The 26,900-nt window shown below is 50.3% G+C and overlaps 1 protein-coding gene across 1 annotated transcript; it reads left to right on the forward strand.

Annotated features, from left to right (window-relative positions):
- The first annotated feature begins 1,443 nt into the window (after positions 1–1,443).
- Positions 1,444–9,313, forward strand: LOC144333691 (uncharacterized). Its single transcript, XM_077958964.1, has 3 exons — positions 1,444–3,953; positions 6,718–6,813; positions 9,151–9,313. Exons 1-3 carry the CDS (start codon positions 3,752–3,754, stop codon positions 9,258–9,260), a joined length of 408 nt encoding a protein of 135 aa, XP_077815090.1. The 5' UTR covers positions 1,444–3,751; the 3' UTR covers positions 9,261–9,313.
- The last annotated feature ends 17,587 nt before the right edge of the window (positions 9,314–26,900 follow it).

A 26,900-nucleotide genomic window follows, 5' to 3' on the forward strand; every position in this document is an offset into this window, starting at 1 on the left:
CCTGACAAAGCCCTTCACTGAGCTTCAGTTTGGCCACCTCTGCCCTCGCCTCCCCGACTGCAGGGCCTCGAGGTCTCACCACCTCCAGCCTGAGCACCCAGTGCCCAGGGGCAATTTCCCGCCTTCTCTGGGGGCTCAGGATGCCAGCTCCCGGGGCAGTGCCCGCAGCTGGGCCCCTCCTCCTGGGCTGGGGGTAAGGCTGGCCACGACCTCCTGCTATGTCCCACTGGCCACTTCACGACAGCTGCAGCCCACACTGCGTGGCCGCTCCTGCTTCTTTTGGATGAGGAGATGCAGGCCTTCACCGAGGCTTCCCGGCCTCGCCCCTGCTGGCCCCAAGGCTGTGCCGCTTCCCCCTGCCCAGCCCCTGGTCTCTGTACAGTGTCTGTCCAGGATGTCTGTCCATCCGTCCTTGACATTCTATCCAGACGCGGCCACTCTCATCCTAGTCTGTGAGGGGTGAGCAGAGCCCAGGTGCGGTCGATGTGGAGACGTTGATGGACTTCAGTGTGCAGGGAAGTGAGTTCCTTCATATTTACAGCCTCTGCGCAGACAGCTGGGGGCTCACCCCATTCACTGGTGGACGTGCCTTGTTTTTTAGCCCAATCGCCTACATTAAGTCAGACAAGTCACAGTTCCCTGCTTTTCCGGCTTTCGTGACCGTCTGCCTCCCTCCTCTGCCTGGGGCTGAATGGTGGGGTCTGTCGTGGGTTCGTGGGAGCGTCTGTTCTTGTGAGGCCACCAGGGACTGTTATCCAGGCTGATTCCACAGGAGGAGTTTGGGGTGAGCTCCTGAGCGAGAGTTGGGAAGACTGACATCTGCGTAAACCTTGCTTGTTCGTGGTTATTCCTCTCAGTCTTCTTAAATTCTGAAAAATTGGGGCCAGTTTGAAATAAGGATTTAGGTATGGATCGGTGAGGAAAGAACGTTGATCTGATTGAGTTTACGTTGTGTGTGATAATTTTATGCTACGCTCGGGAAGAACTGAAGATGTTGACAGTGTCGTGAGAATCTCTTTCTTTCTTTCTTTCTTTTCTTTTTTTCTTTTCTTTTCTTTTCTTTTCTTTTCTCCCTTCCTTCCTTCCTTCCTTCCTTCCTTCCTTCCTTCCTTCCTTTCTTTTCTTTTCTTTTTTTTTTTTTTTTGATGGAGTCTCACTCTTGTTGCCCAGGCTGGAGTGCAATGGTGCAATCTCAGCTCACTGCAATCTCTGCCTCCTGGGTTCAAACAGTTCTCCTGCCTCAGTCCCCCAGTAGCTGAGATTATAGGCACTCACCACCATGCCCAGCTAATTTTTTGTATTTTTGGTAGAGATGGGGTTTCGCTTTTAAGGAGATTGTTCTTTAAGTATTAATTGGTGGCCTGCCATTGAACTAATGTTAGTGTAGTGCTGACATCCTCAGCCACGGCAGAAACTTACTTGGCACCCCTGGAAAAGAGGGCAGGGAAGCATAGTGCCCTGAAACCACCTCATTCTCCAGTGCTACTTCCAACTCTGAGCTGATGGTCATTATGAGTGGATCTGCCCTGGACAAGTAGTTTAGTGCAGCTGCCTTGGACAGGCAGGTTAAAAGTAACAAACCGCCACAAAACTCAGCTAATAAAATGTCAAGAGAGACATGGGGCACCAGGAAGGGGTGAGGCCTGTCTCCCTGTGTGCCATCTGTGTGGAGCCTCAGTACCTAGGGGACAGCGTTTACACAGAGCCCCAGGTTTTTAATAGCATTTCCCTGAATAAAATGTCACTTGTGAGCTGCGGACTGGGAAGCTTTTTCTGATGATTAGGTTTTGTAATGTGGGATCATCAGTAGGCAAGGTGGACCTGAGGGCTGTAGGATCTGGAGACTGTCCAGGGTGGCTTTCTGGGGAAGATGGGCTTGTCCCGTCAGCAGTCAAGACACCAAAGAGAGTCTTTCTGAGAATAAAAGACAGAAGCTTTTAAGGAAAAAAGCAGTTTCTCTCTCTGTTTGGGAGTTGAGTGCATTTTCCTACATTTATTCGGAGATGTTCCTTGGTTCCCACCATGTGCCATTGCCCCGCTATGGGGTAGGGTCACCCCACCGCGTACCTAACCCAGGAAAACTCCTCTGCAGTGATTTCAGAGGCTGTGTGCATTTCTCTTGCCTCAATGGGCGGAGTGAGTTTTTCTTCCTACTGTTTTTAGTCAGTTTTCTTAATCTAGCGTACCTTGCGTAGAGAGCAGTCCACCTGTAACCAGTTTGTTCCTGGAGGTGCTGCAGTGACTTTGGTTACGCGAGGGCCCCGTGGCTCAGGATGGGCTGAGGAAGGAGTGTGTGTGTGAGCAGTGGGCACTGGCCAGAGGCAGGGGAGGTGTGGCCACTTGTGGCTTAAACTCCCCCCATGCGCTCTACTGCACCGCTGGGACGTGAACACTCTCGCCCTGGACGTTTTCTCTGAATGCTCAGGGCCCAGGCTCTTGGGTACACAGGTGGCCCCGGGGTTTATTTGAAAAAGGTGTCATGAACAGTGAAGTAACCCACGTGCCTAAGCTTTGATTGACATGAAGGAATGTAGAGGCTGCTGAAATCCTGGTCATTTTAGAACAAAGTATTTTATTAACAGTTTTCTGACAGAAAGAAATCGTTAAAAAATTGATCCCTGTTGAGGTAGAAGGATCTCGTCCTCATGCTCCTCAGTTTCCAGAATCAGCTTCCAGTTCAGCTGCACAACAGGTTCTGCTAGTGGCTGGAGCAGCCCAGGCAGGTGCTGTTGGGTCTGAGTTCACACTGGTGCCCGTGTCGTCCCCAGTTATGGTGTGGGCTGTGAGGTCTGAGTTCACAGCATTGCCCATGTGGTCTCCAGTTACGGTGCTGGCCATGGAGTTTGAGTTCACACTGGTGCCTGCGTGGTCTTCAGTTACAGTGCTGGCCATTTGTGCCTTTCTGGGAAGTTAGAAGGAGGATGATTTCTTCACCTCTCTGTCCTCCCACACCTGATCTATGCTGGGCCACCGTGAATTCTTCTTTTTAACTGTTTCTCTCATCACGGGCAACACTGATGTTCTGTGGTCCACGTTTGCCTTTTCTGAAAACGGATTCTGTGTTGCTTTATAGAATCACCTGGTCTCTTTTATGAGTTTCGCTTTTCTTTAAGAAAATAATCTTCTTTAATAATCTTCTTTAAGAAAATAATCTTCTTTAAGAAAATAATCTTCAATCTGAACTCTGTTCCCTGACACAGGCTCTTGCCAGCTCGAAAATTAAAAGTAATCTTTGATTATACTTAATACTTTCTAAACTTTTCAAAAGTTTATCAGCATGTGGGTTACTGAACATTGACTGTTTATTTAATGGAAAATTACATTCTAAGAAGAGTATTAGAGTGAAAATGATCTTTTGATTTTATTAAAATATTCAGGTAAAAATATTAAAATGCCTTCGCCAAACTTCATGCCTGCATATCGTGAAAACATTAAGCTGCTCTCTGCTCCCGGGAATGCATGAGTAGAGTATGTGTTTGAAAGCGTCATTCCAGCCTTAACTTTTAGGTATTCTTAAATGGGTAGGCTGGAGAAGTGACATTTAGCATTGAGTGAACGTTAGATAAAGATATGTCTTGATTAAAAAAATAGTTAAAAACAATCTTTAGTGTTTCCTGTCGGGGTTCACCCATTAAAGAATGGTCTTGTAAAAAACTCATTAAGAGTGTCGGCGCCCAGAGGTGCTACCTTGCCCACAGTTTTGTCACCTGCTGTCACCAGGCGACACGCTCAGCGTTTAGCTGCACGTCAGATGTGGCCACGGGGCCACAGGGCATCTCTGCAGATGGATGTTCTTATGCAGATTAATGAGGATGGGGACCGCTGCAGAACTGTAAGCCCCCCAGGGGCTGACGGAAGCCTGGGAACACCCGAGACACCAGAGTCGCTGCTGCCCTGGGTGGAAGGATACCTGCCCTGGAAGATGGGAAACGCAATAAGGAGAAAGTACCAAGGTACGTGACGCTGTGAAAACGGAGATGTTTTAATTAAATTAACAATTAAAATCATTTTAATTATGTGAATTATTTGAACTCATGTTAGTTCTTTTTAGGAAATTAATACTTAAAGCAAGTTTGTTTTCTGAATTGTTTGAATTAATTGAGTCAGCACAAGAGTTAGCATTGATATCTGACCCTCTTCCAGGGTTGGGGCAGAGGAGATGGGGACAGAGGAGACAGGTCTCCCACCGGCTTTCCCCTGGAGCTCGGCCAGAATTTCCCATTGAGGAGCCCTCAGCTCCGTGAGAGCCAGGAGCTCTTGCAGAGAAGCCGCTGTCGGCATGCCACCCGCTTTCATGGCCCTGCTTTGCCATCCCTGTGCTCCAAGGGCCGGACCCTGCTGCTGTCTGTGCCAGACGGGTCTCACGGATATGCTAGCTAGGGGGTATTCATGGCGAGTCCTGGGTATCGCTGTCCAGATTCCATGGCTACAGGTTTCATTCTCTCGCTGTTTGTCCCCCTAGCAAGACTCATGAGGTTCCTTGAGGACAAGACCCCCTCCTGCCACCTGGTCTGTTTCCTGAACATTCTCTGCACTAGCACAGCTCCGGGATGCAGCCCTGGTGAATCAGGGTGTCTGCCATAGTGTGGCGGGTCGCACTGCTGGGCACCATGATGGATGTTAGCCGCTGTGCTTCTTTGGGGACACGTTTAAGTACAAAAGTAATTTTAAAATTTCACCATTATTTCAAGACAGCTGAGAGCCTATTAGCACAGAATCCCTGGTCTGAATGAAATCAAAGAGTTCTTATTAATTATTCATGATGTCATGAATAGGTAGCCTTATTTTTTATAATTACCAGTCTGTATAATTAATCTTTCATTTAGTTAAAGTACTTAACAGTAAGTAGAGCTATAATTGCAACTGTTTTTAAAAGTATAGGGAAGAATGTTTAAATGTTTACTTAGAACCCCTTTTTTTAGCTTCATAGAGAATTTTTTTTACTTGTCAACGAGGATCTTTAATTATTTAAACCAAAAGAGAAAAACAGACCAGAAAAGAAAAACAACTAGTTAAGCTCGGAACCGCGAAGGTGGCATCGTTCCGTTAGTCTCGGGTTTTTCTTCCTGGGTTTGTGACATGGTCAGAGTCCTTGTCTTTGATTTCCTAACACAAGTTGTTAAAGTTGGAAGTGAGTGTGAAATTGAGTTTGTCCAGCTTTATTCTTTCACGGATGAGAAGTGAATTATCTTCAGCAAGGTGGGTGCAGGCGTGGTCCCCGGGGGTCACTGTGGTGAATAGGCCGCCCTGTGAGGAGCCAAGTTCGTCATCACTGGGACAGAGCCCAGGATACTTCCCCGGCTGGCCAGCCTCTTCCTAGAACCCCACACATTGCAAAGGATGGAGTCCAGATCTATACCATAAAGAAACGAGGGTGGTTACAGAAAGCACCACGATCTCAGCTGAGTGGCTGTGAGCACCCCAACGTTGGGGCACCTCAGCATCCTGTGTGGCTCAGGCTGTGCCCAGCAGGGAGGCTGGCCCGATCGAGCTGCGGTCTCCACCCTGAGAGTGAGGGCTCCTTCCCCCAGCACAGGTTAAAGCACCGTGTGTCCACCTGTGCAGTGGCTGGTCCCAGTGTGCCCTGGAGGGCAGAAACCTTGGGTCCTGCCACTAGTCCGGGGTTTCTGCTTCCCTTTCCTGCAGCTCCTGTGTCTGTGTGTCCAGGGGGCTCCGATCCCTGCCTCAGGACCATGCGTGAGGTTTTAAGTTCGCCCGCTTTGGAGCTGGCTCGGATCTTGGTTCTGTGGATCCTCGCTGTGTGGCTCTGGAGCAGTTCTGTCCTCAGGAGACGGATCCTCACAGCCGCCTCTTGGGGCCATGAGGAGAATTAATAGGACGACCCCCGGGTAGCTGCTCAAAGCCCTGTGCGGGGCCAGCCCTGTGTCTCCACCAGTTCCTTCCCTCTGTGCTGCCCCCCACTGTCACATCACCAGCCTTTATTTCCTTTTCCTTGGACCCAGGCAGCGAATGCCCCGCTGGCCTTGGTAGCCCCTTCTCCAGTCTGCCCTCAAATCACTTCCTGACGGACAGCCCTGACTAGCCATTGGCGTGACCAAAACCCCACAAAATAGAACCCAACTTCCTATTAAGCTGTGCAGAGCTGTCCCAGCCCCACTTCCCACAGGCTGGCCTCATTCGCTATGGGATCCGTGATTCTCACCTGGGGCTGGGGGTGCCCCTGGCATCTGGTGGGGAGTGTCAGGGATGTCCCTCCAGGCCCAGTACAGTCCCCCAGCCGGTGGCCAGCAGACAGCAGCACCCAACCTGATGTCCCTGTGGCTTCTGGTTCCCTGAGGCCGGTTGTGCTTTGCTGCCTCTGCATCCTCTCAGACGGGTGCCCTCTCTCCACCTTCACTGGTTAGCTGTGTTCCATCCATTAGAGCTCAAAGCACTGCCTCCCGGCAACGCAGCCCCTTCTCCTGGCCTGCCATCTGCCTGCACCCCACGGTCTGTACCATGTCCTCGCGGGCCCATCAGAGCGAGGCTCCCAGGGAAGGAGAGGTTCCTGTTTGTGTCTCTGTCCCACCTTCTCTGGACCTGGCACCGTGCCCTTTGCCAACAGAGGTCTTGGGTTGATTGTCAGCGAAGCAGACAATCTATACGGCTCTAAATGGCTGTGAACATGCTTGATTGGGTTATTTTAAAAATAATTGGATATGTAAACATTTGAGTGTGACACAGGTGGATTTTTGGGCTAATGGTCTTGTTCTTCAGGGAGTAACCACAGGCCCATCCACGAGCACCATTTCCAGCTGATTTATGGAACGCTGTTCTACCTGGTTAATTTTCAACGTTATCTCAGCCTGAGAGGTAGGTCAGCATGTGACGAAGATCACTGGTTTGAATCCTAATCTGCTCCTTAGGAGCTGCACCTTCCATGCCTTCGTTTCTTCCTTGGTTAGGTAGGGAAGGTATGAGCTACCTCAGAGTCGTGAGTGAGGCCTGCATCGAGTGACTGCATTAAAGTGACAAGAACTGCACCCGGGGTGTTGATATTTAAAGTCCTTTAAACATCACGATGCTGCATTTTGGTACCCAGGTAAAACAGCAAAGTTATTACAGATGCAGACGCAGACCCTCGGCGAGGTGGATGACTGAAGGCAGGAGGTGGATCACCGACCCTGTAACAAGGGCGTGGTCTGTTCGAGGCTCAACGAAGTGCACATCATTGCGTGTACCACGGAGGTCCCTCTCGTGACGTCCTGGAAGGGTCCATGTGGCTAAGCCGTGTGGTCTGTTCATGACGTCCAGCAGGAGCAGAGCTTTCGGGTGCAGCCTTGCTCTTGTGTGCATGGCCCTCAACGGTCTCAAAAGTCTGAGGCTTAAAGCAGGCTTGGGATTTCCTTATACCTCCTGGACATCTAGTTTGCCTGGCAAACATGTTTTTCTTGGGTGTAAAGGTGAAGGAGTGGGTGACTCTGGTGATAGTGTACTAATTACTGCACTTCTGGGTCAGTGGCGCTTGGTTGAAGACACTATCTGCCCTGGGTGGACATCTCTGGGGTGATGAGAACCGGTGGCTGGATGTTGCGGAGTTGCCAAGAAGATGCCATTTTTTTCCTTTTTCCTCAGTAACAACACCCTACGTTGTTTAGGGAAGCAGCACACCCAGTTGAAAATCCAATTCTCTTGCACGGCGGAGCGGCTGGTGACACAGGTCCAGATGCTGGGATGCCGATGGGGGGTCCTGGAGAGGGAGGTGTCAGGAGGCTTTCCCGACCCTCAGCAGCCCTGAGCCCTTGTCCGGCCTTCTTGCCTGGAGCAGGACGCCTGGAGGGAAAGCAGCTTCGGGGGCCCGAAGGCCCGAAGGCAGAGTCCTGGCGTGTGAGGCAGGCCTGGGCCAGGCTCCTCGGAGGATGTCACAGAGCTGCTGCCCATGCGGGGACCACCCACCTCTGAGCCCCACGTAGATTTTCCTCTGTAGCCGAGTGAAATCCTGGTACGGCGAGTGAGGCAGTCAGAGGTACCTTTTGTGGAAGGAGGACAAAGCTGGAGGGAAAGAGGTTTTCCTAAAGGCACAAGGTGCTGATTCTGCGTTAGGGATAATTCCTAGGAGTGTGGTTGCTGGTGGATGGAAAACTGTAGCCAGAGAATAAGTAGGAGTGGCCCTTGCTGGTATTAAACTGATTCGTTCTCGAATGGTCCGAGCAGTTCCAGTGAAAAGAACATTTCAAACACAGAAGTTTTCATCCTGCCTGACAATCAGCGTGACTGTGGGCTGTTCCATCCTTCCTGGGCGACAGTGAGAGGGTCTCAGGCCCTTCCGGCCCTGTGCTGGCAATTCCCCAGGGTGTGTGCCCCATTCCGAATAGGCTGGAATGCCTCTGGGTGCAGCTGAGCCTCTTGAAAAGGGAAGAGACATGTGATGTGTTCTGGCTGAACAGGAAAATGAGGGAGGACAGGGAGAGGGGCCTGGAGGTGATGAGGATGGTGAGCAACACTGGGGACAGGGGCTTGGAGGGTAACGCCAGGGACAGGGGCATGGAGGGTAACGCCAGGGACAGGGGCATGGAGGGTAACGCCGGGGACAGGGGTTGTAGGGTAACACCACTTCTCCAGGTGCCTTTGGGGGATGCTGCCGCCTCTCGCACCCCAGAGTGAAGTCAACAGGATTCTGTGCCCAGAAGCCCCAGAGCCTGGCAGCTGGGATTGGCCCAGTACGAACCACCGTTCACTGGCTCTGCCCCCTGAGACAGGCTCCCTGGTGTTTCCACCCTGGTTTCTCATCTGGACAGTGGGACCCTGAGTGTCCCTGTCACAGCTGCGCCCAGAGCCCTGGACTCCAGCGTGTCGTCGGCACTTGTTAGCGTTTCTTTTATTGTGGTCCGTGGATGAAGTGGCTCTCTCTTTGTGTGTTCACAGCCCTCCTGCTCACTTTACCTTCTGGGAACACTTTTTACATAGCTTCGTATGTGGGGAGGACTCGAGTGATTAATCGAATGTTTCATCAGGTGCAGTTCTTCTGTTTCCCAGTTTTGACACAACATTTGGTGACATTTCCAGGGACTCCTGTGGTCAGCCTCATGGTTTCACTCTGTCACTTTCTAATGCAGTACTCTTTGGGAGTCTTTTAAATTAAGCACCATCATTTAAAAATATGTTTTATAATATGCAGTTTCAGGTTAATTCTTCACCTTTGTGTCTCAGGCAGTGGCTCCCCACCTGTGAGTGGTCAGAAAGGTTCACACAGTTTTCCAGGGCGGCCTTTGCATTTACTGGAACTATTAAGAGCTCGTTCCTGCTTCGGCGGCGATTGACATGCAGTGCGCGTGAGGCCGTGCGTGGCTTAGTGTCTTCTCTAGGCTTACAGGTAAGTTTTTGTTCTTCCCCAAGCCTGCTCCGCTGTGGGGAGTGTTCACTGCGGGCGACGGTCACACTGTCTGGCACAGGCCACCGAGGCCACAGGGCAGGTTCCACGTAGCGGAGCCTGCAGAATAGCAGAGCCCGGCCTTCTTGCCGCCCTTCATGGGGAGCAGAAAGCGCAAGGCTGTGATCAGAGCTGTGCTAGCCCAGAAAGCCTCCGAACAGGTTGAATTGAGGAATCGGCTCCTACCAACTGCCCATGTTTAGGATGTGTTTGAATTTTTGTGATTTTTCCTGCACTGAAGCTACTGGGCTGGCTCTGAGTCACCGTCATGGGACTTCACGTTGCCCCGACGGGAAGCGGCGGGGGAGGAGGGCTGCACAGAAGCTTGCGGCCCTGATAATGAAGGGTTTGTTGCCTCTTGGGACAGCGAGTTCAAACTCTTTGTAATTGTCAGCGTAAATAGTGACCCGCTGAGGACACGGCTGTAATTCAGGGTGGCATGGTTGATTGTCATCGTTGATATCAGGTACCTGCCTCTAAAATGACGGTACCTGTAGTGTGGCTCCAGGAGGGAAGCGCCTGCCAAACACACATGCTCCTGGGCCCCTGCAGACAAGGTCGTGCTGCCAGCCAGGCCTGCAGTTGTGGGTGCAGAGGGGTCTACAGGGCACCGAGTGCCTCCGCCGTTTGCTTGTGGGGCCCAGCCTTCCGTCCCTCCCGGTCCCCAGTGCGGCTTCTCCCAGGATTCTCCCAGACCCGTGCACACCTCCGTCTTCACAGCTTCCGTAGTTTTCTCGTGGGCGCCCCAGGTGGGCGCCTGGGCAGGGTTCTTGTGTCAGTCGAGTCCCTGGCTCGTGGCTTAGCAGGTCCCTTCATGAGTCAGCCAGCTGTGTGCCTGCATGTTCAGGATACTTGTCAGGGGCCTTCCTCAGGTCAGAGCAAGACCAACGCTCACCTCATCCTTGGGAGTTTGGAGCCCGCCCTGGAGAGACTCCAGCCACCTCCAAAGGGGCCATCCGGGTCCCGCAGGCTGGTGGGAGTGACTTCTGAGAGACTCGAGACCACACTTTGTGTTTCTACACCCCACAAAGCCACTTAAAGTGCCATGTTCTGGTGCCGTGTGCCTCTCGAGTGTGGCACACAAGCCTGGACGGGGATCTGAACGGGCGGTGCCTTCCTCAGTCTATGCTTGAGTTTTGGGGCAAGTGGAGCACTCCTGGCTGTGATTTTCGCCACTGTCTGGAGAATCACAAGACGGTCTCACCTGCAGCCTGAGGGACACATCGGCAGCCACTGAGGAGCCGGCAGGTCCGGCCTTGGTCCCACTCAGTCCTTCTCGACTTTGGTGACAGAGGAGACAGCAAAGCTTCAGCTGGGAGTCCCAGGCCTTCTCTGCTTGGGGTCCTGGGGCTGAGATAGCACAGATTCTGCCATCCACGTGCTGGGGGCCCCGCTGTGCGGCTCCCTTCTCTGGTCAGGGGCCGTGCCCTTGGGCTGGGCAGCTCAGGGTCCTCGCACTCAGGGGCTCAGGGCGGGTCCTGGATGCAGAGACAAGGAGAAGGGCGGTGGTTTGAGCCCAACTGTGTTGGCTTCATCTTCTGCCTCTTGTCCCTAAATACATTTGCAAAGTTTTCCAGATGAAAACTCAGAAGGGATTTTTAATGACTGGAATCTGTGAATTCCATGGAAGCCAAGTCTGTCCACCTCTTTCACCCCCCTCACTTCTCCCCGTTAGGGCTGATTTTGGCAGCGTTCATAGGGGCAGGGACGCAAGGGGTGGTGGCCAGCCCTCAGCCCTGCGTCCCTCCCCTCCTCCCCTCAGCGCCACAGCATTTCGGTGTCATCCCCTTCCCTGCACGTGTCCTCATGAAAACGAAGTGCGGCTGGAGGTAGATGCCTGCACCCACTCCCGTGACCTTCCCTGCCAGCCCGGCTGCAGTAGCCCCTCGGCAGACATCTGTCTGGTGCTGCCTCCATGCCCCTCCCATCACCTGACACTCGTGCTCCTGAATCTTCACGCGTGTGCTCCGTGCAGCCACCTCACGGGCTCCCTGGGAACGGAGACAGTGTCTCACACCGGTCAGAATGCTCTTCTCTGTCCACTGAATAGTCCAACACAGAATCATTCCTCTGTGATTATTTATGCTTTGTTATGTAGAACTGGAATAAAGAAAAAGTGAATTTAGACATTACAGCCTTCAGGTTGAAGCTAGGTAATTGCATTAGGGAATGAAATGAGAACATTTGAGCTTCTCGAGTTCTATTTCCACATCTTCGTATCCCCATCACCCCATACCCAGTGTCTAACACAGCTCTTGGTCTAGGAGTTTCTTGATAAATGCTCATTGAATTGAACTGGCCTGAGCTTAACATTCCTACCCAGACTTAGAAGCCAGTCCCTGAGCAAATTGCATTTAGAACGTGAGTTTGACGTTACTGTGATAAGGGGTATCCTACACGTCATAATTCCTAGTCAATATCGGGTATTTAGTTAAAATAGAGGCAAGTATGGAGAGGCATTGGCCCATCTGGCGAAAGGGCAAGGCACGGTGCTTTAGGTCCAGGTCCCCAATATCAACTATGGAAATAAAACGTTGTCAACTCCAATTGCAGCCCTGTCCTCAGCGGGTCATTGTTTATGCTAACAATTATAAACAGCATGAACTTGCTGTCCTGAGAGGCAACACACCCTCCATTCTCTCTGCAGTGCAGCTGCCTTGGTGGATGGAACATGCCCCTCCTCCCTCCCTCCACCCTCCTCTCTCCTTCCCTCCCTCATCCTCTCTCCCTTCCTCCCCCCTCCTCGCTTCTTCCCTCCCTCCTCCTCTCTCCCTCCCTCCCCCTCTCCTCTGCCTCCTTCCCCCCTCTCCTCGCCCTCTGTCCTCTCCTCTCCCTCCCTCCTGCCTCCTCTCTCCCTCCCTCGCCCTCCTCTCTCCCTCTCTCCCCCCTCCTCTCTCCCTCGTTCCCCCCTCCTTCTTCCTGTTTTCTCTCACCTTTCTCCTCCCACCTTCTCTCCTGGGGTGAAGGGCAGGAGAGAAGAGACCTCCGGAATCTTGTGCTTCATCCAAACAGCTTGGGGGCAGCATCAACAGCTGCAATTTGGCTGCCCCAGCAGGTGCCTCAGGGCAGCCTTTCTAAAGGGAGACCTGGAATCATGTCTTTCCTTAATGTGTCCTAAAGGCTGGAGGACATGAAGTGAAACAATGCTCCATGCTCAGTCCTGTGATTTTCTGTATTTATTGGACTTACTTTGAATTTAACTAAATGATATCCAAGGTACAGCATGAGAAAAAAGAAAAAACAAGCTATGGTGTTCGAAAAACAAACAAAACCGTTTGGTTTGTTGGTTTGTTCTTAGACCTTCACAGGCTCCTAGGTCACACGTTTCAGTTTCTCAGCGAGTGACATTCTCTGCGGAAGCCGTGTCAGCCTCTTGTTTGTTGATGTCAGCCACAGCAGAAAGAAGTACTCCGTAGGCCCCGTGCTCAGCACCTTGGCGTGAGCTCTTGCAATCTTCTGTTCATGCTCATCACAGCTCTGTGCAGTGGGCGTCCTCCTGATCCCGGTGGGAGGATGGAGGATGGAGGCGGAACGGTGAGTGACAGCAGGATCACATGAGGGGTCTCTCCCGAGGTAGAGAGGGGAACCAGCCCAGAACCTCAGTGCCCATTACGTCCTTCCTACTCCTCCTCTCCCTCTCTGTGACTGACTCAGGCTGCAGGGACAGACGTGAGTATGTGCAGAGTGTGTGTGCACCCCTGGGGGTGTGTGCTCATATTGGCAGGGAGGGATGTGAGTGTGTACAGAGCGTGTGTGCACACCTGGGCATGTGTGCTGGCCTTGGCAGGGACAGATGTGTACAGAGTGTGTGTGCACACCTCGGGGGTGTGTGCTGTTGGCATGGACAGACGTGAGCGTGTACAGAGGAAGTGTACACACCTGGGGGTGTGTGCTGGTGTTAGCATAGACAGACATTAGCGTGTACAGGGCATGTGTACACACCTGGGGGTGTGTGCTTATGTTGTTTTGTAAGCAACAAATACGTGGCCCGATGCTTCTGGCGGCCCTGCGCCCGTGCTGACTCCGTCAGTGGCTCTCGGGTTGGGGTCTCCATCTCCCCAGACAGCACTCGAGTGGCTTGAGGTTTCAGATTCTTCCTCTCCGGTTACTTGGGCCTCCTCAGACCAAACATCAGAACCAGCCAACTGCAAACTACAAGAACATTCAAATGCATCTTCAGTAGAGAAAACAAAAGCAATTGGAATAATTTTCCAACATGACCCCGTGGTTAAGCCGTTAGATACTCCAGCTAACAGATTGAGTCACTTTAAAATTCACACCAATTAAAATGGTTGTGACAGTTGCAGAGCTTTACCGCTAAACCTTGAAATAATTGAAGAGTTCTGCTCCACTTGCTTACAAACTGGGGTTGGGGATAACTTTCAGTCTAAAGTAGCAACCTTCTAAAACCAGCTTAGATGCGAGGCTCCCACTCACACAGGAAGAGACAGTGGCCCTTGATTATTCTCCTGTTTCAGATGCTTTGTCATTTTTTTTTGTATCCTGATCATCACTTCTGCTTTTCCAATTCAAACTAAAGGGAGTTTAGTTCTGTTTTGGAGAAGCTGTGGTTAGTGGTTTCTTTTCATGGTTTGCTTAATCTCTTAAGTCTGGCACTTACATTTACCCAAATGGACTTTTCTTTAGTAAGACGGTGCCGTAGCCCAGGGCTTCTCCCTCCATATCTGCTCCCCAGGAGGCCCCCTAGGGATGGGCGCTAGAGATCCAGCCCCTCTCCGTGTGCCATTTTCTTTGAGTCCAATGTAGGTTTGGCTCAGAGAAGAAAAGAGGCCTCCGGGTTAGGTGTCTTTGACTGCTTGCTTGTGAAATGTTTAATGATAAGGCGACTTCCAAAGTAATTTTACACATTAATAGTTGTAGCTTAAAGTATCACTGCAGTCATAAGAACAAGAAACACTCCCATAAAGTAGATAGGCAGAAAAAAGCCATAAAAGTTTAATAAAGTGCAAATAAAATGGTGTTGTAAGAATGTACAGTGGGAAATGTTCTCAGTCCAGCCAGATCGGCTGTGGCGTCCTCCTGTAAATACATTCAGCCACGTGTGGCCCAGATCGCAATCAGTACTGTGAATTGTGATCCAGAATGTTCTTGGGGGCCGATACCTGGACTGTGCCAGCAGCTGAGTCTGATTGGACGTCACGGCGGTGATGTGCTTAGCGTGGCCAGCTGGGCCGAGGGGTGGCCACCCGTGCACTAGCCACGTGCAGCTGTTATTCCTGTGATGGAGTTGCACGGGGCGCGGCCTGTCCACCTGGGCTACTTAAAGTACCGGGAACCCAACCACTGGTGGGTGCCTCCCGACATGGGAGCTGTTTTTTTTATCCAGGGCCCTCTGGCGCTGCAGACCCTGAGTCCACGGGGAGGCAAAGGAGGGCTCTGCTGGGCCATGGAGGTCCCCGAGCAGGTGGTCACTCATTACTTGTGGAGTGGTCCATGGCCTGTGAGTTTATTCCCGGGGTCTGTGTGAGCGAGGTTAACCAGTTCACAGCTGGGCACTTACCCCTTACACAGGTGATACTAGTTAAGGTGGAATCTATATTAGCTCGCACGGGAGTGTGTGAGGAGCTGGGAGGGTGGTGAGGTTTGGCCTTAGCACTAGAGCCCGGGCTCCTGATGTTCTGCGTCTTCCTGTTGAGGGGCCATCAGGGCCGCTGTGGGTCCTGAAGACAGTAGGTGCCATATGGACCAGGGGATGCGGAAGCCTCTAGAGGCTGCGGGAGGCAAGGAGACAGTCGCTTCCCCAGAGCCAGCCCTGCCGACACCTCGACGTTAGCTGGTGGGACCTGTTTTGGACTCCAGCTTTCAGAAGTGGGAGAAAATAAGTCAGTGTTTAGGGCGCTAAATTTGGGGTGATTTAGTGGAGAAATAGAAAACCAGCCCACGAAGGTGCACGCATTGAAATGTGCTCTGTCCAGGTGTTCACAGTGGCGTGAGGGGGATGGCATCAGGGTTCTGGGAACTGTGCAGTTTTACTGAAGGAAGGGGGCTCACCACGCCTTTCCTCATGTAACTGAAGGTATGTATGCCTGCCACACTGCCCAGGAGACAGGGACTAGAATTCTGACTTTATTTCTTATGGGAACCAAGGTCAGAACACGGTGAGGGCTGAAACGAGCTTCCTACAGCCTGAACTGGGCAGAGGAATCGCAAGTAGTTTGTGTTTTTCTACACAGATCTGTCCTTTCAGGTTTTGTTAAGTTCTGGAAAAAGGGAGAAGCCAGACACACCTCGGTGACGGACAGTGTTTCTGGAGGTGGCGCGGCTTCAGCCTGAATGTGGCCGTGTGGCTAGGAGGCTCAGAAACTGCCCTCCAAGAGCACTCATCTGTTCCTTATTGCACTAATACCTCATTTACAGAAATCCACAGAAATTAGAGCTGTGCAGGAGGCCTCTGGTCTGGATGGGTTTGTGTGGACTGAGGTCACGGGGTGTTGTCCCAAGTGCTTATCCTGATCTGGCAGAGGCTCTGTTCCCAAATGATTATGCCAGTTTGAGAGCCTATATCTGAGTGATAGTCTTTTAACTTTGTTGCATAAAAGCAAACAAAGTATGTCTTGAGAGTCTAAAAATCCGTTTAGTAGCATGGCTGTTAACTCATACATGGGGCATTGGGATGGAGTGAAAACCATCCCCTGGCGTGGACGCTGTGTGGTATTTTGTGTGGTGGCCTGCTCGTGCCTTGAGCTCCATCTGCAGTGTGAACAACAGCTGTGCATTTGAGAAATGTGGGCAGGTCAGCTTGCTCCTCCAGGGGCCTGCAGGCGTCCGGGCGAGGGGCCTGGGATGAGGCCACGTCAGTGGGAAGGAGCTTGGTTGTGTCAGCAGATATGTCTGCCTCTACAGGCCCGCAAGCCCGCCAGAACCCAGTTTTCCTTTGGTCATCTAATGCCAGAAAAAACCCCATTTCTTAGAGATTCTCGTAATTTATGTTAATGAACCATTTGACCATACATAAGATGTTATAAATGCATGAGGCTTTACAACTTGGCAGATGTATAACTCGCATGTTATGATTGAATCCAACTGTTGAAGATATTGGTTTCACTTGAAGATTTTTAGCATTTTATGCGCAAATCAAATGCCAGTAGCATTTTGAAGGAGTATTTTGGAATCGTAAATACAGTGGGACAGTGCTGGGTCTCTGGGATGCTGGTGAGGTGTACGTGACCTCAAGCTCTTGGAGCTTACAAATAAGATTCCTAAATTGTCACACCTGCAGTGCTGGAAGTCAAAGTGGATTTCTGTAAAGGAGGTATTAGTGCAATAAGGAACAGGTGAGTGCCCTTGGAGGGCAGTTTCTGAGCCTCCCAGACACCCCAGGAGGAAGCGGGAGAGGGAGGCAGTTACCCACCAGAAGCTGGATGGTGGAGCTGGGTTTGCTGGTGGCCCTGCGTGGCAGGTAATTACGTGCAATAAGGAACAGGTGAGCGCCCTTGAGGGCGGTTTCTCGCTCTGCTTCGGAACTGCAAGTGGAAGACGCCCCAAAGTGGGGGTGGGGGGTGTGGTTGGTTATCCAATGGGGCCAGATTTGCTGTTGGCCGCTGTGTGGCAGGTCACTGCGGGGAGCGATGGGAGGTGAGTGGAGTGGGAATAGAGGATGCACCCTCCACAGCTACTGCTGGGAGTTGGCTCTGGTAGCAGAGGGGGCATAGAGGGATTCCCATCAGGGGCAACACGACTGGGGTCCCACGTGTGCTGGATGCCGAGGTGTGGCTATATGTGATCTCAGTCTCCACAGCCGTCCTGGGAAGTGGGTTCAGTCACCTTCCTTTCTCACATTTGAGAAATCTCAGGGGCTTACATCACAGCTGGGTGGGTTGGAACTAATGTCTCAGGCAGGACGTTGGCCCGAGAGCCCAGATCTTAACCCCCCCTGCTCTTTTCAGTTCACCTAGCTTGTAGAGAGGGGTGTGTGGTGGTGGGGGGCGGTTAAGAAACCAACACAGTAGAATGGGGGAAGGAAATAAACCAGGCAGGAGACACAGGCAGTGCTTGGGAGGTCTGTGTGGGGTGTGGGTGGCACCTCTGGGCCTGTGCTCTCGGCTTGCCCAACTTTGGGCCTCAGCCATATGCTGTGCACTTCAGGTGAAATCTCAGTCCCTTGTGTGGTGCGGGCATCTTTTCTCCCTGGCTTTGCCTCTCCTTAAATCAAGGAGTATCAGTGGGGATGGAGGGGTGGTTGGTGGTCCATGGAATTTGCCCTCCACTTCCCCATCCTTGTCCCATCCTGTCTGGCCTGTTACCTGAATCTGTGTCTCTTCAGAGCCTGCAAATGAGTGGAGGCCATGGCAGCCTCTCGCTGACCGGCCTCTCAAACTTTTTTATTCATCAGAATCGTGTTAAATGCTGATTCCTAGGCACCCCATTAGACTCTCTATGCCTACCTGGCATGGGTACTTTGGGGAAGGTACAGAGGGTTGCTGGGCTGTTCCAGGAGGAAAGTTGCATTTGTAGAATGTCCACTGTGGTCTTTCCAGCACTCTACTTTCCACGCACACATGGCATTAAACCTGGAAAACCTCTGGGTGCTGTGCTGGTGAGGAAGCCCCGGCTGGACGAGGGGCTGCTGGGGCTCAGACTTGATTCCTGGGCTGAGGGCTGTGGGCTTATTCTCTTCCGTGGGTCTGCTGATGGGATGCCCTGGGAAGTCCTGTTGTGCACTCGGGGAAGGTGCAGAGACAGGCTCAGGAAATACAGACCATGGATTTAAAAATTCCTACTGGAAAATCTTTTATGAGCAAAGAAATTTGCATCTAACTGAAAACAATCATTGCTTGAATAATTGGTTTGTTTACCAAATTGGTCCTATGAACAGATTAAAGTTTTCATTCATGCCTTGTCTATAACGTAAATAGGAGCTATTACCGCAACCTAAATTAGCTTTAAATTTTGTATCAGATTGCAGTCCAGATTACAAATGGCTGCTTGATAATCTAATTGATAAAACGGAGGAATTTAGTACTTGGAACCCAGAGTGAAGAGAACAGAATTACTTTGGTTTCTCAAAAGCGTGTGACTGAGGGGTGACCTGGGGTGAAGAGAAGTGGCTGGAGTCATTACACTCGAGATGATCTGCCCCAGCCTTTCTCAGCTGTCTTCTGGATAAAACAAAAGGATGAGAAATGGAAAAATTCAGCACTGAGTTCATCTATGCCCTGAGCTTCTCTTATGGTCATTAATGTGACCGGGCTGTATCTGTGAAGCCTCCATACAGGCACAAAGGAATTAGGCTAGAGTAAGGCGGCCGGCGACCTCTGGCGTCTGGGCCGCGTGTCATTTCCTAAAGCCCTTTTGGGTGAAATGACAATCACAAGGTCTGTTCGGAGAAGTGTAATCTCACGTATGAGATGCAGATTTTAAATGATGCATATTTTAAATACCAAAGTCAGGAAGCTTGGTGGGAGTGGCTGTCTTCCGAGTGGTTTTCTGTGCTGCCATGGATGAGGCGTGGATGGGTCATCTGTTGGTGAGATCCAGTGGTGAAGGGGCTAAGCAAACCCTGGAGCTGGGGCGGTGTGAAGCTACATCTTTTCTGGCATCCCAAGTAAATACATTTTGTAAAACTTGTGAATTTGACCCTGACCCTAACCCTGAGTGTTGAAGTCTGGTGCAGTGTTTTGAGCCCTCTTCTGCATTGAGGGTGAGTGACTGTAAATGACCAATTCCTCAGTGATGAAAGTTCAAATTTAGCTTGCCTGAGGAAGCCAGACCTCAGTCACACGTATCTCCATTGTAAGCACTGTGACCTCTATGCAGGTGGCTGCAAGTTTCCAGGCCCTCCTTGGAGACACAGCCGTGCGGTACTTGATGATTTGATAACATCAGCCACCTTCTGTCTAATGACGGTACAAATGTTTCTCCTACAAGGAAATGGATCTGGTTTCTTCCCTGATCGTTGGAAGAAGCAGCCCGCCTAGGGACTGCACCGTCCTCTGCACTTTCACAGCGAAGCCTGTATCTGTCTCCGAGGAGTGTCGCGTGTTGTGGGAATAGCAAGAATTGCCTCTTTAATTCTTCCTGCTTTTGAGGGCTCGGACAGCTCTGCCTGTTTCACCTGGGACGAGCAGCGGGTGGTCTCTGGCTGCTGTGGGACTAGGACTTGGGGTGCATCATCACATCCGGTGACCTGTCCAGGTGGGCATCATTGTCTTTTGCCTGTTGGCTGAGGCAGCTGTGATGTCATGGGGGTCATGTTTGTGTCAGGGCCAACCCAGTTCTTCCCATGCACACCTCTCCTGGAGTGCCTTTCCTTATGATGACGTGTTAAATTAGCGTGGACAATGCAGAGAGGCTCTGGGCCTCTCCTTCCCATTCTTACTCCCTGGAGCTGTGATGCCGGACAAGGTAGCCCATAGCCAGAGGCTCCTTTAAATTTAATTAGAATAAAGATTTGATTACATAGCCAAACACATTTGAAAAGAACTTCACAGATTAAATCCCAGATTCAGCCCTTCAGGCCCAGTGGTCACGTTTCGGGGCTCAGCAGCTGTAGGTGGCTGTTGTCTTCCTGTGTTGGCTCAGCAGATTGGGATGTTTCCAGTTCGGCTGGCAGTTCTCTTGAATGGCTCTGCCTGTGGTGATGACACCTTGGCTGGAGAGCCTCGTGGGGATCCTTTAGGCCTCTGGCTACAGCCAGGCTGCACGGTTCCTGTGCCCCACGTCCCCTGCAGACCCAGAACTATCCCACCACAGAGTCAACACTGCTAGACTTGGATACTGTGTGCAGACAGCAGACAGTTCTTCCATTCTCAGGAATCTGTGCCATTGTAATTGAGTATCAAATTCTGTAATTGCTCTAATTACTTACTGTTAAGTCCCCATCCCAATTACCATGAATTAGCAACAGTGATAACAGTTTGCCTGGTCAAGCCTTGCCAAGAAAAACCAGTGGAACTAGTTTTAGTTGCCTCAAGTTCCCTCCAAGTCGGATTCCTTAGCAGCTTCTGTCCCTACAGCTGCTGCAGTTCCTCCTGGGTCTGGCAGGCACATTCCAGACATTCACATCTCAGCTCAGATGCAGGCCTGTATATTATAGAAAATTGCACTGTGCTGTGATCAGCTTGAGCTGACGTTCTCTAGGTGGGAGGCGGAGGCCGAGGACCTGTGAGGGACTATCCGAGTGTCCTCTCATTGACTTGGAGCAGGTGTACATCGGTTCTTCAAGAGTTCTAATGGGATGAAATTAGAAATATGAATTTTTAAATTTCACGTGTTACGAACTCTGTTCAGTGATTTCCTCTGAAATGAGAGACTATTTGCAGACGAGGCATTCAGGCTGCAGCTCTCCTTAGAACTGTCCTAGACCTCGATGCTGTCCTTTGGCCTCTTCCTGGGTGTGGGGTGCTCTGCTTGAAGTAAAACCACGTGGTCTGTGCATCAGTACTGCAGCCAATTCAACGTACACACCCACTGGGAGGGGGGCCGGATCACTTAACATTTTAAATGCATTTAACATTAAACCAGCAAGTCAGCCAGTGCTTTCTGTAACCAAGCTGCCTGGCTCATGGGAACCTCACACTTAACTTTTCGGAAGAGAATACTTGCTTCTGTGGAGTGTCAATATTTGTCTCATTCGTTGAGACTCTGCTCAAAGTGATGAACGTGTGTAAATTAGGACCTTTTTGTGTAAATTGGGCCACAGAGCTCTCTGGGCACAGTCAGGGGAGTAAACGGCTGTGAAAGATGCCGCCCGATGTGAGCCGTGACCAGGCACTTTGGAACCTGGGATTCCATCTCCAGCCTTTCAAAGGACATAGAGGAATATAAAATGCAGATGGGAGAGTTCATATTTTGGGCATCTCTGTTCTTTTGAAATCAAAGTTCAAAGAAAAAGTTTTGCCTTGAGGTCTTACCCCATACTTGTTTTTCTCCTGAAGTTTTAACATTTTCTTAACTGCTTTTTTCTCCCCCGATCCTTGGGGAACTTCTATCTTCGTATCTTCTTAAAAGATATGGTTAAATTCAACACTGAAATTTAAAAACATGCTTTCATATTATTTTTCTTTAAACTGATGTATCTGACATTGGTGAAAAACTATCTGGGCGTATTGGTGTATTTTTATTTTTTGGAGACAGTCTTGTGTTGCCCAGGCCGGAATGCAGTGGCACGATCTTGGCTCACTGCAGCCTCACCTCCTGGTTCACGCCATTCTCCTGTCTCAGCCTCCTGAGTAGCTGGGATTATAAGTGCCTGCCACCATGGCTGGTTCATTTTTGTATTAGTAGAGATGGGGTTTCAACATGTTGGCCAGGCTGGTCTTGAACTCCTGACCTCATTTGATTCGCTCACGTTGCCCTCCCAAAGTGCTGGGATTACAGGCATGAGCCACCACCCTCGGCCTGTGATATTCTTGATTGTAACTGTAATAGATCCCTTTAATAAAAACAAAATAGAACAACAACAACAACAAAAACAACTATCTGAAAAGTCCCAAAATTAAAGAGCTCACTTGGACAGGGATTTGGACACCAGTTGAACGGCCCAGCACAAACCATAGTTACGTGGGCCACTCGGCCTGTTAGATCCTTAGGGTATTTGAAGTCATGTGGATATTTGCATTTCTGCTTCTGGATATCGTGTCAGTATGAATTCGGCTAGTGTTTGAGGGCCAGGCTCAGATCCGGGAAAGCAAGATCCCCTGCCCTCACGGCATTTCTCTTCCATGTGTGTGTTAGGAAAATAGAAAGCATAAGATATTTTTTTCAATGAGCTGGGAAGATGGAAAGACAAGCCTAAGATGTTTACTTGTTCAGAAGAAGGGAATTGCAAGGAATACTCAGCTTTGCTGCTGCTGAAGGAGGCCGTTTCAGAGGTGGGGTTTCTCTGAGAAAAGTGGTAAGAGGCAAATAGGATTCCCCATCTGGTTTGCCAGAGATGGGGAAAGTTAGTATCCCCAAAACAGCCTCAGCATTCTGGCAAAGACTTTGGAAAACCAGCTAGGGTGTGGGACCTTGTTGGCCACTGGGTGGAAGGAAAACATTGCTGGTCCTGAGGACTGTACTATTCTTCCACTGCTATAAAGAACTACCTGAGGCTGGGTCATAAGGAAAAAAAGGTTTAATCAGCATACAGTTCTGTGGGCTGTACAGGCTTCTACATCTGGGGAAACTTAGAGTGGAAGGTGAAGGGGAGGCAGGCATGTCTTCACATGGCTGAAAGGGGAGAGAGTGAAGGGGAAGGTGCCATGCACCTCCAAACAACCAGATCTCAGAACTATCATGAGGACAGCACTTGGGGGATTGTGCTAAACCATTAGAAACCACCCCCATGAGTCAGTCACCTCCCACCAGGACTCACTTCCAACAAAGGGTTAGAGTTCAGCATGAGAATTGGGTGGGGGGGACACAGTCACACCATTGTCAGGCTTCCCATTCTTCTCCTGCACGTGCTTTGCAAATGGTTCTGTCATTGGTTTTTGTTTTTGTTGATATATATGTACATATTTTCAGAGTGCATGTGATATCTTGATTCATCCCTATATTGATGAAATCTGGGTACTTGGGATGTCTTTCACTTTAAGTATTTTCTTTTCCTTATGCTGGTAATGTTCAAGTTATTCTCTCCTAGCTGCTTTGAAATCCACAGTAGATGACCCACTGCCATCCCCCTGCTGATTTATCAATAGTAGGACTTGTGCTCCCATTAGGCTGTGTGTTTGTGTCCGTTACTAGCCTCTGCCCATCCTGCTTATGAGTGGGCTCTGCTGGGCCCTGTTGACCACGTACTCTTGGCCTCCATGAGATTTGCTCTCAGCTCCTGCTTATGAGTGAGAACATACTCCGTTTCTTTGCTTGGCTCGTTTGCTTAACGTAATGTCCTCCAGCTCCATCCATCCTGTCTTGGATGACAAGGATCTCAGCTGTGTGGTGGAGTATTGCTCCTTTGTATGTTCAGGCCACGTTCCCTTCATCCCCTGTTGACGGGCACTCAGGTGATTCCGGACGTTGTCTGCTGTGGATGGTGCTGCATTGAAGCTGAGAGCAGTCACTGGCTTTATACTCGGGGGACGTGAGCCACTTTGATGTTCTCAAGCAGCCATTCCCCAAAGCCCTCCGTAGAATGCCGCATTCCTTTGTGCCCATGGCTTCCACTAGGATGAACAGCTGGGAAAGGGCTTTGAGTGAACGCTTGGGTTTCTGGGTTTAATTGGTACCCAGCTGCACTGGCCAAGTGGGGGTCCCAGTGACCCTGGACACTACTTCATATAAGGTCCAAAGATGCAGTTAGGTTCTTTTTTTAACTTTAAAAGAAAAAACAAAAAACGCTTTTGACCTGGTTAAGCTATAGCATTATCGGTTAGTGTTTTTCATATTGGAAAGGTGTATATTTTATTTTCTAAGAAGGAAAGAAATCCTGTTAAATACTCTAACCACAGATTAAATCATGTCAAGGAAAGAGGTACTATTTTGGGGGAAAATGACCCCTTCATGTCAAAGATCAAGGAGATGACTTACATTGTTTAATTGAGTTAATTATGAAATCTTAAGTGGTTTTAAGAAGATGAGCTGTGGATGCTGCAAGACATGAGACTGATGCTGATTTCATATTAGTCAGCCCTGACAGAATGTGGCTAATATTTAAAGCTTGCTCCAGTATTGCTTGAACTAGTCACACTCAGTGCATTGTTCAGCCCGAGATGGGCTGCCTCTGGATGAACCCATTGTAAGTTGAAAGTATTATGTCAAATGCACTTTCTATTTAGGATATTTTCAGCTTACACTGGGTTTATTGGAACAGTTTCATCCCATGGTAAGTCAGGGAGCATATATGCTCATAAAAGTAGAGAGGATCTCATAGATACCATGAGATATAATGTCTCTGATGTTATAGAGATATGATGAAAACAATCAAGTGGGACTTGGAAGCCTTGAAGGGACTCACAAGGGTGGCTCCTGGAATGCAAACGTGAGTGCCACTGCCTTCTGGATGTAACATCTGTGTCTTCTGCTTAGCCCAGTGGGTTATTGGCTGCTCCCGAGGGCAGAGAGGTCCAGCGTTCCTGTGTTTAGGTGTTTGAGCTGCCTTAAGAGGCTAGGGCGCTCATTGGTGTCTTCAGGGCTTTAGGCCTTCTGAACAAGCAGGAGGAAGGGTGACTTTGTAGAGCTTTGGAAATCTCAACGGACTTCAGGGCCATCCCCCTTGGCAGGAGAGAGCCCCACTGGAGGCGAGCAGGGTGCCGTGCGTGCCTGTGCTGGGCCCAGACGTGTACGGACATTGTGAGAACCACAGGACACAGATCGGTCTTGGTTTACAACTGGTGTCGATGGCCACGCAGCATTTCTTCCAGGTACATGACTGCGGGGACTTGGGTTTTGGGGTGTGCATCCTGGTTGCCTAGTTGCTTGGAAGACCACTATTCAGACCCCAGCCTGAGTCACCGTGACAGGCCGCCCACTTCACACGCCACATGGAAGCCCTGGCGTCAGTCACTGACGCCCACCAGCTGTCAGATGTGTGTGTGTATCTTCCCTGGTCTCAGGATTGGTCTTGTTTTGAGGTTATAGTAAACGTTCTTTAAGAGGGGTTTTGGATTTTTTATGTTGTTTGCAAGGAGGCAGCAGGGAGCGCTTGAGCAGTGAGATCCCCTTTCCAACCAATGCAATTTCAGATTACAGCAGGTAATTAGAGCAGCGGATCTGTGGGATCACCTTTCCAACCAATGAGAATTCAGATCCCAGTAGGTAATTAGGGCAACCGGGCGGGTGGCAGAACCCTGAACTGTGGCTGTATCTGGTGTCTTGCCCCGGACAGAGCGTGCTGGGGCCTCCGTGGTCCTCTGTGGGGTGGGTGGAGCACATGAACTGGGTGCTGCTGGGCCGTGGCTGGCTCCCCAGCCTGGGGTTTATGCAGGACTCATTCTGAAGACAACTTGGAACCCAGAAAGCAGCACGAGGAGAACGGGTTTGTGCGTTTCTGGATCCTTGGCGCTTCCCAGTCTCAGACGCTGTGCAGGCTCTGAGGGGTCTCGCCAGGAAAACTTGCACAGTCGGCCCCCAGGGTGGAGTGGGGCTGTAGCAAGTCTTGCAGGAGCTGGAAGTGGGGGTGAGTTTCTCACCAGCGGGACTTTTCAAATGGGCCCAGCAGGATGCATCTGTGGAAATGGTGCCACCTAACGCAGGGCTGCGGCCAGCAGGGCCTGAAAGGCTACAGCGGGCTCTGTTTCTGCTCTCTTGAAAGAGTCTCTGCACGTTTTTCCTTGGTCTTTGTCTATTTGAGGGACGCTTCCCCCTTTGTTGGGCTTACCTAGCCTTCTGAGCTGCCTTGTTGAGTATGACAAAGCCCTGAGAAGGCATTTTTATTGCATAATTATGTTATCCTGGTGGCTGGATTAATGACCTGCAAATGTGGGTGACTCAATAGCTCTGAGGGTGTTCAGTATCCAAGACAGGTGGGAAGGAAATGTTCAGGCAGGCGTCAGAGGATCTGTTCTCTGCTACACACTGGGGCCCTGGTTTGCTGACAGTCTTCATACTCGATCGAAAATGGGATAATGAAGTCTCACAGATTCGGCTTCAGCTGAGAGCTGCCTCCAGCACAGTCTTGTGTGAGTAACAGTTTATATGTTTGGTGCAAAGGGCGGGCGTCAGTTGATCTTATTTGTGGTGGTGCTTATGGTGGCTTTTCCGTAAGGAATTTAGACTTTATTAGCTTTGGCAAGGGAATCCTGAGTGATAAATTGGAAGAATGTTTCAGGAAATTCTGGAACCTGCAGTGAATCTGTATGAAATTGAGATTTGGATTCCCACGATTTCCTAATGCTACCCCGAAACCCAGTAGTAGACATAGTCGTAGAGCTTCAGTTGTGCTGCCCCACTTCCCCAATTTAAAAGGAACACGTTGCTTTCATCTAGAATGTTCTAAGCTCTGAGTGCTGCCGGCGGAGTGGCCAGCTCTCTGCGTCAGAGGGGAAGCCAGGGCTGCGTTTATGGCGTCGCGGCAGCTGGGAGCTGACCCTGGACCTCAGACACGTGTGATATTGACCATTTTCTGTAAACTCCAAGGGTGTAGTGGTCTCCTTGGTGCTTTACAGTCTTCGGAGGCTTTTGATGTGTCTGGACTTTATAGATTTTTCAGAAGTAGACGGCCTTTTCCCACACCCTTGGGCTGAGTTTTGTCAGAGGCTGGTGTGTGGGAAGCACCACACCCACATTCTGATAGGAAAGACTCTGGTGCCCAACTGAGGTCAGAGTGGAAATTCCTTTTTTCCTTCCCTCCAGTCTGGTCCAGCTGCTCCCTGCTTGGCCAGAAGAAAATCATGCTTATCCAAGTCATAGGCAAACCCCTAAATCAAACATTTCTCTTTTTTCTTTAATATGCCCATTTAGTTTTTATGGGACGATAGATAGAGAAATGTCTTTTAGGGAAAAATTAATTTCTTTAATTACAGAGAACTTTTTGGATAAAAACTGCAATCAGGAGGCTATTTTGTAATAAGATCTAGTTAAATACCACAGTGGAAAGCTCCTTATATTTGATCTTAAACTTGGGCCTGGTGTGTGTGGCCGCACG

Source organism: Macaca mulatta, chromosome 13, assembly GCF_049350105.2.
Source record: "Macaca mulatta isolate MMU2019108-1 chromosome 13, T2T-MMU8v2.0, whole genome shotgun sequence".
Lineage (NCBI taxonomy): Eukaryota > Metazoa > Chordata > Mammalia > Primates > Cercopithecidae > Macaca > Macaca mulatta.

Excerpts from the sequence above, each read along its gene's own strand:
- LOC144333691 (XM_077958964.1), top strand. The coding sequence starts at position 3,752 with ATGTGGCCACGGGGCCACAGGGCATCTCTGCAGATGGATGTTCTTATG. Across the intron at positions 3,954-6,717 it reads AATAAGGAGAAAGTACCAAG|GGAGTAACCACAGGCCCATC; the intron begins GTACGTGACGCT and ends CTTGTTCTTCAG. Across the intron at positions 6,814-9,150 it reads ACGTTATCTCAGCCTGAGAG|GCAGTGGCTCCCCACCTGTG; the intron begins GTAGGTCAGCAT and ends TTTGTGTCTCAG.